Consider the following 17,195-nt stretch of genomic DNA (forward strand, 5'->3'; position numbering starts at 1 on the left):
GCTTCCACTTTTAAGACAGTACAGAAAGCCAAAACTGAGAGAGGAAAGTTGTCAACGTGTCTCATGTTCTGCTGCAGAATCAGTCTCCATTCAATTCTGCTGGTATGAAGTCTGTTCCTGGGAAGGGGGGACAAGATGAGGGGGAGAGAGGGAAGGAGGGGAAAGGAGCAACTTCGGACGCTTCTGATTTCTTACTGGAAAAACAAGTCTCAACTTCTCTCTCAAGTTTTTAAGGCACTACAGAGTCAGGCCTGACTCCCAGTCTTTGTCACCATCCCTCAAGTGCTCTCCTGGTCTCCTAAGGGCAGTCTCCTTCCTGCTGCACAGACAGACCACGCGGCACTCACTTCAGTGCCTTCGTCTTGAGTCTCTGGTTGGAGACGCTTTTCCGGCTCCCCTCCACCCTCCCACCCCAGCCACGGGCCAGGTCACATCTGACTAGATCAGAACTCACCAGCTTTTCTTTTTCCTAAACTAACGGTATTTTATTATAAATTGTTTTATGTGGTGTTACGCTATTTTATGTGTGTCTGGTCTGGCTCTCAACCACACAGTAGGTTCCAGAAAGCCCAGTCTCATACGTCTGCTCTGCCCTCTGAAACACTCCTCGCAATGCTGAACACGTGACAGGCACTCAGTAAATACTTAATAAGACTGCAATTTAGATCAATTCTTTAAATTAAAAGTAATATTATTTTTAAAAGTTTTAAAAATCTCTGAAGAAGCAAATCTCTGGTTATCTACTCAATCTTCCTTACTTCTATCCAATAAAAAATGGTTGACAAATGAAAAAAAAACCTAGAAAACTCGGTGGGAGGAGGGTATAGCTCGGTGGTAGAGTGCATGCTTAGCAGGCATGAGGTCCTGGGTTCAAGCCCCAGTGCCCCTATTTAAATAGATAAACCTAATTCCCTCCCTCCCAAAAAAAAAAAAAGAAAAAAAAAGTTTATGAAATTACTTGAAAAAGAGTTAAATTGGTAATCACGTCAGTATTTTTTTTAATTTAACTTAATTTAAACTAGGGATCAGGAAGTTTTTTCAGTAAAGAGTCATATGGTAAATATTTTGGGCTTTGTGTGCTGCAACCCCTCAAAGCTACTACAGGAGTGTGGAAGCAGCCAGAGGGAACACGAAAGGAACAGGTGTGGCCAAGGAAACACAGAGACAAGGGGTGAGGGTGTCGCTCAGGTGGTGGAGTGCATGCTTGGCATCCCTCAGGTCCCGGGTTCAATCCCCAGCACCTCCTCTAAAAATAATACATAAGTAAATGAAACACAGAAACAAGCAGAGGGCCAGATTTGACCACTGGAAACGGCCAAGCCCAGATTGAAAATATATCATGAGTGGCTTCTCAAGTTGATAATGCATCATGGTGATTGCAAATGTGTGCGATTATTTCCAATACCATAATTTCTATAACCAGTCAGACTCTGCTGACATCTAAGTCCTGGACAATATTCTGTATCACATACAATGCTGTGCTGAACATCCTAATGCATATGTCACCACCCATCTCTGGTCATTTTCTTAAGACACATCCCTACCAGAACCGCGAGGTCAAGGAGCACGACTTAGGAAGTTCTGTTAATGTTCTAAAATCCTCACAAACTCCTTTCACGACATTGTGCTGACCTGCACTCCTGGCCAGCAATGGAAGTACCTGCTTTTCCAAAGCCTCCTCAACACTATACATCAAACATATTTTCCTGCTGGCAAATACTGCATTATGCACATGATCAGAGTTCAGTATTTGTTTACGTTTTCTTATTAGATGACATTCATATACAATGAGATAAACAAAATTTAAATACAGTACTCAATAAAAGTATACACCCGTGCAACACAAGTCAACAAAATACAGAACATTAAAATCACTCCAGAAAGTTCCTCTCGTGTCCCTTTCAATCAAGACCTGTCCCACTATGACCCCAAAGCTACAACCATTGTTTGGATTAGTCTATGAATGTTGCCTGTTCAAGACATAATATTTCTTAAATGTATGACATCTACATTTCGCTCAGAATGATAGTTTTGAGACTCACCTCTGTTACTGCAGATAACACTGGTTTATTCAATTTACTGCTGAGCAGTATTCCATTGTATGAGCATATACCGCAATCCACCCCTTCTCCTTTCCAGAGATACCTGAGCTACTTGCAGATTTTGGCTATTATGAAACAGCTTCTATAAGTAGTAAGGCACAAAAGAAAACATGTTTCATTTCTTCTGGGTGGAGATGCGGGGTCAGCAGCAGGTGTATGTTTAGTGAATGCTGTCAGTGTGTTAACTGTAACCATTCTGGTAGGTAGGCAGTTCCAATTACATAAAGGTTATCAGCCTCATGGTCTTTTCTACAGATCCCTGAGATTCTGTTTACCTTTTTTTAATTAAAAAAAAATGTAATTGTAGTATAGTTGATTCACAATGTTGTGTTAGCTTATGGTGTACAGCATAGTGATTTCACTTATACATATATATTCTTTTTCATATTCTTTTTCATTACAGGTTATCATAAGATATTGAATACAGTTCCCTGTGCTATACAGTAGGACCTTGCTGTTTATCTGTTTTATATATTGTAGTGTATATCTGCTAGTCCCAAACTCCTAATTAATCCTCCCCCTACTTTCCCCTTTGGGAACCATAGTTTGTTTTTCATGTTTGTGAGTCTGTTTTATAAATAAGTTCATTTGTATCATTTTTGGGGTTCCACATATAAGTGATACCATACACTATGTTTCTCTTTCTGAAGCCCTTCACTTAGTATGATAATCTAAAGGTCCACTGATGTTGCTACAAATGGCATTATTTCCTTCCTTTTTATGGCTGAGTAGTATTCCACTGCAGATACATATACCACAACTTCTTTATCCAGTCACCTGTCAATGGACATTTAGGTTGTTTCCACATCTTGGCTATTGTAAACAGTGCTGCTATGAACACTGAGGTGCATGTGTCTTTTCAAATTAGAGTTCCTTCTGGATATATGCCCAGGAGTGGGATTGCTGGATCACAGGCTAAGTCCATTTTTCGTTTTTTAAGGAATCTCCATACTGTTTTCCACAGTGGCTGCACCAAATTACATTCCCACCAGCAGTGCAGGAAGGTTCCCTTTCCTCCACAGCCTCTCCAGCATTTGTCATTTGTGGCCTTTTGAATGATGGCCATTCTGGCTGGTGTGAAGTGATACCTCATTGTAGTTTTGATCTGCATTTCTCTGATAATTAGCCATACTGAGCATTTTATTCATGAACATATTGGCCTTCTGTATAAGGTTTTCATTGGAGAAATGTCTGTTTAGGTCTTCTACTCATTTTTTGATTGGGTTGGTTGTTGTTGTTATTGAGTTGTATGAGCTATTTACATATTCTGGAAATTAAGTCCTTGTCAGTTGCACTGCTTGCAAATAATTTCTCCTGGTCAGTAGGCTGTCTTTTGTTTATGGTTTCCTTTGCTGCACAAAAGCTTGTAAGTTTCTTTAGGTCCCACCTGTTTATTTTTGCTTTTATTTCTATTGCCTGGGTAGACTGACCTAGGACAACATTGTCAGAGAATATTTTGCCTATGTTTTCTTATAGGAGATTTATAGTGTCTTGTCATGTTTAAGTCTTTAAGCCATTTCAGTTTATTTTTGTGCATGCTGTGAGGGAGTGCTCTAATTTTATTGATTTACATGCTGCTGTCCAGCCTTCCCAGCGCCACTTCCTGAATGTCTTTTCTCCATTGTATATTCTTGCCTCCTTTGTCAAAGTGTAACTGACCATAAGTCTCTGGGTTTATTTCTGGGTTCTCTATTCTGTTCCATTGATCCATTTGTCTGTTTCTGAGCCAGTACCACATTGATTTGATTACTGTAGCTCTGTAGTATTCTCTGAAGTCTGGGAGGGTTATGCCTCCAGTTTCATTCTTTTTCTTCCATACTGGCTTTGGCAATTCTGGGTCTTTTGTGAGTCTATATAAATTTTAGGATTATTTGTTCTAGTTCTGTGAGAAATGTCCTGAGTAATTAGATTGTGATCACTTAAATCTACAGGTTGCTTTGGATAATATGGCCATTTTAACAATATTAATTCTTCCAATCCAAGAGTATGGGGTATCTTTCCATTTCTTTAAATCATCTTCAATTTCCACTACCTTGGTCAGGTGTATTCCTAATTATTTTTTTTGGATGCAATTTTAAAAGGTTTCTTTTTTTACTTTTCTAGTATTTCATTGTTAATGTAAAGAGATGCAAAAGATTTCTGTATGTTAATCTTGTGTCCTGCAATGTTGTGAATTTTTTTAACCACTCCAGTAGTTCTTTTGTGGAGTCTTTATTATAGGGTTTCTTATATATGGTATCATGTCATCTGCGTATAGTGACAATTTTACCTCATGTCTTTCAATTTAGATCACTATTATTTCTTTTTCTTGTCTGACTGCTGTAGCTAGGACTTCCAATACTATGATGAATAGAACTAGCAAGCATGGGCGTCCTTGTCTTGTTCCAGATTTTACCAGGAAGGCTTTCTGCTTTTCAAAGCTGAGCATTATATTGGCTGTGGCATTATGTGCATCATAAACAGCTTTTATTATGTTGAGATGTGTTCCCTCTGTACCTACTTTGGTAAGAGTTTTTATCATGAATGGATGCTGAATTTTATCAAATGTTTTTTTTTTTTTTTCTGCATCTCCTGGTTTCTGTCCTTTCTTTTGTTGGTATGGTGCATCACAATGATTGATTTACGAATGCTGAACCACACTGATGACCCTGGGATGAATCCAACTTGATCATAGTACATGATGTTTTGTATGTGTTGTTAGATTCAGTTTGCTAATGTTCTGTTGGTAACTTTTGCAGCCGTATTCATCAAAGATAGTAAGATAGTTGACAACCTTCTATTTCTTCCCAACTGTTGTTGATCTGTTAGAAAAATAAATATTTTTAACATTAAAAAACAAAAAGCCTGTAATTTTCTGTCTTGGTAGTGTCTGTCTGGTTTTGGTATCAGGATGATGGTGGCTTCATAGAATGACTTTGGGAGTATTCCTTCCTCCTTAATCTTTTGGAATAGTTTGAGAAGGATTAATATAAATTGCTCTTTGTTTGGTAAAATTCCCCAGCGAAGCCAACTGGTCTTAGACTTTTGTTTGCAGGGAGTTTTTGTTTTTGTTTTTGTTTTAAATTATAAATTCTATTTCATTTCTACTGATCAGTATGTTCAAATTATCTATTTCTTCTTGATTCAGTCTTGGCCGACTGTTATGTTTCTAGATACTTGCCCATTTCTTCTAAGTTGTCCAGTTTGTTGCCATACAGTTTTTCATAGTATTCTCCTACGGTTTTTTTTGTATTTCTGTGGTGTCACTTGTAACTTCTCCTCTTCCATTTCTTATTTTGTTTACCTGGGTCCTGTCTGTTTTCTTCTTGGTGAGCCTGGACAGAGGTTTTTAGATTTTGCTTTCTATTTCAAAAAACCAGCTCTTGGTTTTATTGATTTTTTTTTTTATCATTTAAAAATTTGTATTTTTTATTTCCTCTTTGATCTTTATTTCTTCCCTTCTGCTAACTAGGTTTTGTTTGTTCTTCTTTTTCTAATTCTTTTAGGTGGTAGGTTAGGTTGTTTATTTGAGATTTTTCTTGTTTTTTGAAGAAGGCCCGTACAGCTAGGAACTTTCCTCTTAGCACTACTTTTGCTGCATCCCATAGATCTTCTGTGGTTGTGTTTTGTCCTAAGATATTTTTAAATTTCCTCTTTACTTATGTCATTGACCTACTGGTTTTTATTCTTGTTTCCCCCCTCCCCTGTGGTTGATGTCAAGTTTCATGCCACTATGGCCAGAAAAGATGCTAGAAATAATTTTTATTCTCTTAAATTTGCTGAGACTTGTTTTGTGCCCTAATATGCAGTCTATCCTAGGCAGTGCCTCAGGCACACTTGAAAGGAGTGTATATTCTAGTTTTCTTGGATGTAATGTTCTGAAAATATCAATTAAGCCTAAGTGTTCTTTGTATAGTTTAGGATCTTCATTGCTGTACTGATTTTGTCTGAAAAGTCCACCCACTGATGTTAGTGGGGTGTTAAAAGTCTTCTACTATTATTGTGTTTCCATCAAATTTTCCCCTTATATCTGTTAGTATTTGCTTTATGTATTTAAGTGCTCCTATATGGGGTGCATTTTTGTTAATGAGTGTAATATCCTCCTCTCGTATTGATCTGTTTATTATAGTGTCCTTCTTTATCTTTCTTTATGGCCTTTGTTTTACAGTCTGTTTTGTCTGATATGAGTATTACTACTCCTGCTTTCTTGTCATTTCCATTTGCATGAAGTATCTTTTTCTATCCTCTTTCTATCTATGTGTGTCCTTCACCCTAAAGTGGGTCTCTTGTAGGTAGCATGGTGTAGGCTTTTACTTTATTATCCAATCGGCCACTCTGTGTCTTTTGACTGGAGCATTCAGTCCAATGACCTTTAAGGTAATTATTGATAAATGTGTATTTATTTCCATTTTAAACCTTGTTTTCCAGTTTATTTTGTATTTCTTCTTTGTTCTTTCCTTTTTCTTTTTCCTTTTGTAGCTTGATGATTTTCTTTCATATTAAGCTTGAGTTCTCTTCTTTTCAGTTTTTGTGAATCTATTTTGTTTTTGATTTGTGGTTACCCTGTTTTTCAAGTATGTTAACCCACTGCTGTATCTACTTGGTTTAGAGTGGTAGTGATATAGGCTCAAACAAATTTAAGGGAAAAAAATCTACATTTTCTTACTCCCCTCCTCCACATTTTATGATTCTGATGTCCTCTTTTACATCTTCATGTTTATTCTTTTGCTGTTCATTGTAGTTATCATCATATTTCCAATTGTGATTTTCTCTTTCTTGCTGCTTACCTATTTTAGAGAAGACCTTTCAGTGTTTCTTTTCAGATAGGTTTAGTATTGCTATATTCTTTTAGTTTTTGCTTGTCTGTCTGAGAAATTTTTCTCTCTCTTTCTATTCTAAATGATAAACTTGCTGGGTAGTGGCTCCTAGGTTGCAGGTTTTTCCCCTTCAGGATGGAAAATATCTTGCCACTTCCTTCTGGCCTGCAAAGTTTCTGCAGAGGAATCAGCTGACAGCCTTCTTGGGATTCCCTTGTAACTAACTCTTTGTTTTTCTCTTGTTGCCTTTAGAATCCTCTCTTTAACTTCTGTCATTTTAATTATAATGTGTCTTGGTGTAGGTCTGTTTGGGTTCCTCTTGTTTGGGACCCTCTGTCTTTCCTGTTCTTGGGATATCTGTTTCGTTCTTCAGGTTTGGAAAGTTTTCAGCCATTATTTCTTCAAATATATTTTTGATCCCTTTTCTCTTTCTTCTCCTTTTGGGACCCCTATTATGTGTAGATTGGCATGCTTTATATTATCCCATAGGTCCCTTTATTGGTTTCATTTTTTTTTCGTCTTTCTGTCTGCTGTTCTGATTCTATTCATCTTTGTTAAGCTTTTTTTCTCTTTTCTTTAGATTTCTATTGATCTATCTCTAGATTCATGACACCTTCTGCCATTTTCACTCTAAAGTTTATTCATCAGATATTGCATATTTTCAGTTCTACAATTTTGATTTGGGTCTTTTTTAGTGTTTCAGATTCTCTGTTAAGGTTTCTTATCTTTTTATTCAGTATATAGTAAATTTTTATACATTAAGGATTGCAAACCTTTGTCACATGTGTTAGGAATATTTTCTCAGTTTGTGATCTCTCTATAGCACATAACATACAGAAAACTTCACTTTCTATATTTATAGTTTTTGTATTATAAAATGTAAAATGATTATAGGTTTTTAAAGAAATATATGTTCATTATGGATAATAATCTATAAAATCATATTTTTAAAAATCACTCATAATCCACCCTCTTCCTCTCACATCCTTTATGGTTGTTTTTAAACATTGGGTGTATGTACTTCCAGTCATTTGGAAGTCTGTTTAACATTATCTGCTAAAGTTGAAATTATGCACATCATATAACCCAGAAATCCCATTTCTAAATATATATATATATATATATACACACACACACACACACACACACAACACAGAAATACATGCACATGGGTCACAAAGGATATGTTTATAGGGGCATTATTTGTATAAAACCAGAAATGACCTAAATATCCATTACAGTAGAATGGATGAATGAATTATAGCACATTCATATCATGGTACTATGTGACAATGAAAATGAAGGAACTACTATTCCATGCAGGAAAATGGATGAATCTCACAAACACAAAGTTGAGTTAAAACTCAGACACAAAATAGCACATACCATATGATTCCATTTAAATTTTTAAAAAGGCAAACTAATCTACGAAGTTTGCAGTCAAAATGGTGGTTACCGTCTAGGAGGAGAAAAGGGATAGTGATTGGGAGAGAACATAAAGAAGGCTGGCTTCTGGTAATTTCTGTTTCTTGACCTCAGTAGTAATTACTGATATATGTTTATTCTATCATAATTCATCAAACTATGTACTTAGAATTTATGCATGTGGGACATAAAAATTTTAAAGAAAGTAATGTTTTTGTCTTGGACAGTATGAAAAAAAACCACACATAGGAAAAGAAATAACCTATGATCCATCTTCTTCACTCCCACATTTCCAGATACTTATTAAATTCTGATGTATTTCTTTTTTCCTATATCCATCTACATATATAATTTTATATAATGCTTTTTAAAAATTTAGCATTATGAACATGTTCAGGTTTATTAATGATCCTTCATAAAATCTACTATTAATTACCATATAATATTTAATTGAATAATTTTTTTCATAAGATTAAGGTAATGAAAATCAAGAAGAGTTTCAATTTCAGTGAAAACTAAACATCCAAGAAGTAGATATTCTTAATTACAAATTATAAAAATTAAACATTAAAGTTAAATATATAACTCAAATTATGTTATGTATGACCGCATTTAATGAATAAATGGTCTATAGTTTATATATGTAGGGCTACAGCCCCTAAAAGGTGCTACAGGAAACAATAAAAAAAAAGTGTTCCCAGAAAATGAAAATAATAAAAATTGCTTAAGCTACTGGAAGAAAACAACTTCAATCTTGGTAAAGTCTAGGATAAATAACACATTGCAAACATAATCCACAACTAAAAAGCAGTAAGTAGAGATAAACTAGCATATAGGCCAAAAGGACAAACACTAGACAAAGCAAATCATCACCCACCGAATCTACCACTCATGGTAGACACAGCTAGATGACCTAATGACACCTGTGTGCTAGACAGCCACTTCCAAATGATTAAAGTCAGCACAGATGAACTGTTATTGTTCTCTGATGTAGTCAAATGGTATGTTTTAATGGAACAAACACTAAACTAGGAATTAAGATACCTAAGATACATCACCTCATATGTATTAACTAGTCATTTGATATGAAGAGCTAATTCAGTTCCGTTTCTGTGGAATGAGACCACGTTCTTGTAGTCCCCACCGCACCTAGCACCAGACACTGCACATAGCAGTACTAAGTAAAGTCTGTTGGATTAGCCTATCAGTGTAGTCATGATTTATTCTGGAAGGGAAGTGGTCCATCTGGAATCATAAAAGGAAAACCAAGGAACAAACATCAATTCAGTCTTTAATCTCCCACTGTCCAGGCTGGCAATGTGGGCCAAACATACACTAAGAGAACTTACACAAAATTCTTAGAAAAGTACCAGAACCACTGCAACTGGATAAACATTCTCCTCCTTTGTTTCCCTTTTACTATTGTCCAATACAATGGCTTCAAACTTAGCTGTCTACTAGACACCTCAAAGTTAACATGTCCAAAACTAAACTCCTTATTTATCAATCACTGGAAAGTAAACTAAAATAATATTTCCCCCCACACTGTCTTCCCCATCTCTGTTAACCACAACTCCATCCATTATTTGTTCAGGGCAAATAACAGGGAGTCCTTTCTTTCCCTCTTGCCTCTGTCTTCACAATACATCCTGGATGTGCTCATTCTCACCATCCCCACTGTTACCACCCTTCCGATCCACCACCATCTGTCATCTGGACTGTCAGTCACATCCTTGCACTGGCGTCCCTGGTTCTGCCCTCGCCCCTATTTCATCTACTCAACACAGCGGCGAGTGATGCTCCTCAATTGTACATCAGACCCTGTCTCATACCACTGCTAAGCCGTCGATGTCGTTCACTTCGCTCCACAGTGTCTACAAGACACAGATTCTGCCCCTAGTCTCCCACCTTCCACTCTTCCCCTCACTCATCCCACTCTAACCACAGGGACTTTCTGGTGTTCCTCAATCACGCCAGCTTCACCTGCGTTCCAGTGTCTTTCCACGTGCACCCCTTCTGTTCACACCGTTCTTTCCAGAGACACCTGCACGTCTCACTCCTTCCCCTCCCTCCAGAATTCCGTCCAAATGTCACCTTCTCAGTGAGATCTACTGACCACCTATTAAAAATTGCAGCCCCTTCTAACCCTAGCACCCTACCACTGACCTTACCAACTTTATTATTCTCCAGATCAATTATATTTACTTATAATAGCTTATAATATTTATCTCCCTCCTTCATTGAAATGTAAGGGCTATAATGATAAATAGTTCTGTCTGTTCATTTACTGTTCATGTAATGGTGACTAGCAAGTAGGAAATATTCAACAAATATTTTTCAATGACTATGTTCCACATAACCCTAAGGGTCCATTCAAGTGCTTAAGGGAATTTGAAAATTCTGTTTTTGCTTTGTGAAAATATATTTTTAGTTATGTAATAACAGTCTGACACTAAAATATATGCAAAGAGTATTATCAAATGCTGACACTGTGGAGACACAGTTAATATGGCAGATAAGCTTATTTATGGGCCTCAGAATAAAATTTCTATTGTATCTATTTAACTGAACAATACTCTGAGAACCTGAGTAAATCATAAGAAATCATTACTATTTAAACTACTTCTTTATGTGATTTAGGATTTACTCTGTATTTTGCATCCCTCAAAAAAAGCCAGCCACAAAAATGAACTGGTTTATGAAAATAATACAACACCGTGTTCATGCACTGACTCTAGAAATGTAACAAGATTAATAATTTGTAATAATACAAAAATACTACTTTTTTCTGTGTTATACATTACAGTTTGAAGCAAATTCTAGACCCATCTCAAAAAGAACTGCTTAGTTTTTAAATAGTTCTAAACCTACCAATTCAATGCATACCAGAGTTCTGTACAAACCAAATTTCCCCCTTATTTATTTTTCCATCAGACATACAAGATTCCTAGAAGAATGTATTTAGTCAAAATATAATTATTTGTGAGTATTTGCAAGAAGTTTACCAGTCACAGGTTCTGATTATCTGGAAAGAATCTAATCGCAACTCAAGAACCATCAGGTAGCTCATATAAAGTGTGATATTGTACTCAGATTTTATATGAAAGGACACTATCTGTTTAAAGACCACATTTAATTTGGCATTAATTGCTCACAAAATGAAAGGATTTAAGTCTATTACAGCAAAATAATTAAAAGTTGAATATCTAAGAAATCTAGGAAAATAATACAAACTTGTTAATAAAGTACTGATAAACTATAATTCATATTTTGTATAATATTTACTCATTTTAACAATATTTCTAAGTTTCAAGCCATATAATTTTTTCTGTGTTCAAACGTGGACTTTTCACTCATACCTTCAGAAATGAGTTGCATAAATTAGCTGTTTAAAATACTAAATTCATCTGCCCTGACAAAATTCCCTGCTGATTTAGTCCTTTAAAGATTTAGCAGTTAAAGATTTAAGTTGTAAGACTAAAGTACACCGCACCTTTCTCTGTGTGGGGGGGGAACTAGCCATAAAAACTAGCCGTAAAACTAAAGAATACTGATGTCCAATTTTAGATAATTTTATTACAAAACTGCCATTATTCAGAAACAAGACAATCGTAAGTCATTAAGTCCTACACTACAAGTGTGGTTTAATAAATGTAACTGAGAACTGCTAAATCAATGAGTAACGACCATTATATACTTTGTTCAGTTGTTTTAAAAATCATTCAGCTGTATTTGTGATTGACAGATGTCTATTACTCATGACGCCACTGACATGACATCGATCCAATACGCGTATGTGAGAACTTTCATTAAATACGGAATCATTGAATTAAGTGTTATAAAACTATTGAATACACGTAACTTTTCTTGTGTCCAGGGGCAGAAAAGAGACAACATGGCAGACCTGAGACTGCTGTCCTTAGAGAGACCTGCTTGCCAGGTTGGCCCTTGGCTGGTGTGAAAACCTGGATTTGGGGAGCGGTCCTACCATTTCCCTGACTGGTCATCAAACCATCTTCCTGAAACACCACAAGCTGGTAACTCCCAGATCCATCATCACACTTGGTGGAATGGGATCTCTGTTTTGGCTTCTGGGAGTGGGGGAGACTGGAGGGAGCAAGTAAGTCAGAAAATTCTAGTTTTCCTTCAGGTCCATCCCCAGCGTACTCAGCGTTCATTGTGTTAACATCTGGAAACAGACCTGGTCATGTTTCTCAGTGGCTTTAATCACTGCCACCAGTACCACTGGCAAAACAAAAATACTATAAAGTCGAGTTTTCTATTTAAATTAATTGTTCTATTGCCTTTCTTCTGATATATACTCTACCAGCAGAGGTTATAATCTTGTGAAAGTTTATGCAATAGTGAGGTCAGGAGTCTCAATTCTGTATCCAATCTACAAGTCAAGCCATCTTCACTCATCACATCAAAATTAAGTGCAAAAGTATTTTTCTCTTCAAAAACAAACAAAAAGGTATATCTACTTGACGAAGACAAAGATTCCTAAGATGACACGTTTAATACCAACACTGCTTAACTGTCACCCCCAAAATGAGATTTTCTTGTTTCAGCTTATAATGTTCATCATACTGGAATGGCGAAGTTACAGTGACTTCAGAAAAATTAACTGTAGAATTAGAATCATGTAATTGTAGACAGAAGTTAAATTTTAGAAGTATTAGGGGATATTACGATGAAATATGCTAAACGTTAGCTGCTATTTAAGACAAATTTTAATTGTTTAAACATAAGGTGAAGTGTACAACTCAGACTAAATCAGTGTGTACTAAAAACCAACCGTGTATAGACAGATAATGGGGATCAGGATGCGGGTTCAAACTTCTGATGAAGAGAGAACTAGGAAGACCACAGAAACCTGGCTGAAATGGATATTCATCAGGGCACTCTTCACATCAATAGGGAGCATGTGGACGCCGTGGTCTTTATCAGTGTCCCAGCTGGTAATGGTTGAAGGTTAATGCCTTACCCCATTCTGTTCAATTTTCCATCCTAATTAGCCCTCCAAATCTATAGCTGTGAGCACCAAGTGTCTGTGCTCAAAAGAAACTAATTAATGCTAGCAAATTAGATCAAGTCCAAAGATCCGACAGCCAAACTCTTAGTTAAACGCCCCTTGTTAATAGGAAGTGTAGCTGTCAATAACTGCTGTCCATGCCTATAATGAGGCGTCCTTCTTTCATTGAGAGTGACTTCATTTCTCTTTGTCACTGGAAAAGCTGTTCCACTCCCTTCACAAACCTAAGTCGCTGGCAGCCTGACCCAATTCTTATGATCAGCCGGGTTGAAACGACATGGAGGGAAGAAGAAAAAAAAATCAAACAGAATAGCTTTCCTACATAACCATGTTTCAGGCATTTAGCAGAAAGTCAGATCAATCATTAAAATTCCTATATCTTTATCCAAGAACTACACAATTAGGATGCATAACACTTTCATATAAAATCCTGCAATGATTTAACAGAGCAAAGGCTATAAATAGTAAATAAACTACAAGGCAAGCGTCCTGATTCTAAATCACGTCTTACTGTCCAGGTTAAATGTGGCTGCTCTGCTGCTGTTGGAGCAACACCAATGTGCGTTCTTCCCTGATTCACATGGTTAAACAGGGAGACACTAAGGATCATTCTCTTGTAAAATAATCAATCTTAGATTCTAAGACACTGTTTTTGACCATATGGCCTAAAAAGATCAATAGGCAATTCTCTATAAAAATTCAATTATTCAAACATCATTTGTTATAACATAAGAAATGCACTAAAATTACCCAAATGGAGCTCAAATTCTAAGGTGCTTTCAGTCTTCAGAAGATTTTAAATATTAAAATTAAATATTGTTAAAATAAACAGGTTTTATTTTACATAATGAAAGTATTAAAATTTTAACATCTTGACAAGATATTAGAAAAAAAACTTAACAACAATGTCAACATCCTAAACAACTTAAGTTTTGATAAAGAAGCAAAAAGTAAACATTTTCTTTTCTGTACCATCACAAAGTTGTTTGTACAACAAGTAGTTGTACAACACAAATAAATACTTTAAAGTTACACTCTATTTCTTTCATTTCAAAGACCACAAACAAAGTTTCACTGTCTAAGAGTAAGCAAAGGTAGTTCTGAAACCCTAACCCAATGGTTCTATATTTTCATCTGAATCATGAGAGGAAAAACTCAAGTCTATAACTGAGTTAGCTAGCTTTCTTTCATTCCACATATCCGAATCATGTGTTACAAAACAGCATAAATAGAACTCATGTTTATCATTTTGGACCAACAGATCAGTAATAAGTAAATACTCTTCCTAGGAGTGAAAAGTTAACTGCATTAATTCTATTATCCATTTTTAAGTTCTATCCTCCCTCACCTGAGTCAGGGCACGTATTTGTAAATGTTCTATGAGACAGGTTGGGGGTGGGCTCCAGGGACCTCCAGCATGACACCTGCCAATGCCAGATGTGCACTGAACTCTACCTGCAGGTGCCAATGGGGTCATTTCTCCTGACACCTGGGGTGGGGGGAAGGAAGGTGCTCTATTAAGCAACTAATTCACAATGAAAGCAGGACCACAGAATGACACTAATACATTACTGGTAATGTGTTAATCAATTTATTTATAGATGGACTTACTTTAGACCTAATTCGTGGATGAATTTAAAACTAGAAAGCTCAGAACAAATCATTTAAGAAAAAGCAAAAACCATCACACAACGTCATCTGACGTTGCCTCTCCACCAATCACAGAGGCCATTCTCTAAGGAGATAGCGTCTAAGGGACAGAAACGTTCCCAGCACCCAGATGTTACTGACACAGTCCCAGAAGCACAGCAGACATGCAGCTGACACAGCCTGGCCTTGCTGTGGGACGCCTGCAGTGGGACCGCAGCCCATCACGCCCACTGAGAACTACCAGACGCAGTCCCTCAATGAAGACCGTGGGGGAGTGAGGCAGGGATGCCAGGAAAGCAGGCCAGACTCGGCCGCTGCGCCCTTCCAGTGGCCATTCCGAGAAGCAGAAGCAGATCTTTATTTAAAAACATTTTGACGGTAACACTGCCACCTGCTTTGCAAATTACCCATCATTTACGGTCCCCCTTTTCACCGACTGCTTTGTTTACATTTTTCACTATAATATTATACATCAATCAACAACCTATCTCTAGATTTACAGACTACAGGAGTATTTCATGCTAAAAAACATTTTCCAAAGAAAACATTTTCATTGCATATGTGGGTGTCTGGTGCATGCCAAAATACAGAAAAAAAATTTTTTTGAAAACAAGACTCATTGTAAGTACTGCTGAGATTCCACTAACAATTCAGTAATAGACAGTGACACCAAAGAAAATCGCCTTAGAATATATATCTACATGATTATGTTGACAGAGGAAAATGAGGCACATATTACATTTGATGTTTCTTCTTTCCCTATCCGAACCATCGCAATAACTTCTTTCTCCAAAATATGAATACAAGCTTTTCTCTATATGTAACTGTACATCTGGGAAAAAATTTTTTTCTTAGTAATTTGGGAGATTTTTAAATTGTAAATGAATGGAACACTGCCTGGAAGTTCTGAAAGCTGAGATCCTGAGTGATATTGAGTAAAAGGGTGAGAAGTAATTCGTACATATTAATTCACTGACTACTCGACTGTGAGGCTAAGGATTAAATTTGGATCATATTATAAAAAATACATTTGATCTTTACATGAATATTTGAATTTTACCTTGAACTTGCTCAGAGCATCTCTCCCGGGCCTTTTCTCTCATTATTTTAGGGATCAAAACGTCTTTTTCAACATGTCTGAGATGCTGCTCTGGAGGAAAAAAAAAAAGGTCTTTCTTTAATATAATAAAGTCTCAAGTAAATCACCAATTTAGGGGGAAAATAAGCACGCTGGTGTACTTAAAAGGAAAGCCTATGCAAATATATTACAAAAGGGCTCTTTTGGAGGAGGGTGTAGCTCAGTGGGAGAGCGCATGCCTAGCATGCGGGAGGTCCTGGGTTCAATCCCCAGTGCCTCTATTAAAAATAAACAAATAAATAAATAGACCTAATTACTCACCCCAAAATATATATATATATAAAATTTTTAAAAAGTGACTCTTTTTTATAACGTTATAAAACTGTGATTATTTTAGTCGCTGTAAATCATTCTAAATATTGTTTTATATACAACAGAAAAAATGTGAGGGACATAGGCAACATTTTCTAAAAATTTCTGCAAACAATACTGCAACACTTTGATTTGATTACATATTCCATATATTCTTGTCAAAATTCAAGTCACAGACTAAAGCATTTTAACTTTTTAACGAATATAATCCACAGAAAGATGATTTTTATCAATACTGAGATCCAAGGATGGATGGAGACATCTAAGAGGCACACGAGCAGTTTCTCTACCTGCTAATAATAAAAGCAGCTTAAGACAAACAGAGCCAGCAGAAGGACAAGTAGGACCCTGTGTGCATTAAAAACAAAGCACATGCAATTTCTGAGCATTTTATACCAACTACCACAATTAGCCTAAAATGGGACCCTGTGCTCCAGACCCCCAGCTGCTCCTGAAATTCTTAGAGTGCCCTGAGAAACAAAGGGGTCAGTATCCTCTGGAGCTGAAATGATTGAGGATTCTGAAAGACAAAATGCAGATGACGTGAGACAAGATGGAAGGAGGTAACCTTACCCCAGAGCTTCTTCCCAGGACACCAGAAGTAGAAGCTGCCCCTGCTCTGAAGCAGCAGAAACAGGGAAGGGAGACTCCCCAGAGGAAACTGAAGCAGGATTGGTTGAAACGCCACAGTAGGAGCCACTCTCCTGCTGCCCTCGGACCATGGGTAAGTCAACACA

The 17,195-nt window shown here is 36.7% G+C and overlaps 1 protein-coding gene across 3 annotated transcripts in view; it reads right to left on the reverse strand.

The window, feature by feature from the left end:
• CMC1 (C-X9-C motif containing 1) overlaps nt 1-17,195 on the reverse strand; it is a 70,525-nt gene that overhangs the window by 32,318 nt on the left and 21,012 nt on the right. For 2 of the 3 annotated variants that reach the window (XM_064496817.1, XM_064496816.1), the window contains exon 2: nt 16,069-16,158. The exons of the other annotated variant lie outside the window; for it this stretch is intronic. In XM_064496817.1, coding sequence (XP_064352887.1) covers nt 16,069-16,158 — 90 coding nt within the window. The remainder of the gene's footprint in view (nt 1-16,068; nt 16,159-17,195) is intronic. 3 annotated transcript variants of the gene reach the window in all.

This window comes from Camelus dromedarius, chromosome 17 (genome assembly GCF_036321535.1).
Source record: "Camelus dromedarius isolate mCamDro1 chromosome 17, mCamDro1.pat, whole genome shotgun sequence".
NCBI lineage: Eukaryota > Metazoa > Chordata > Mammalia > Artiodactyla > Camelidae > Camelus > Camelus dromedarius.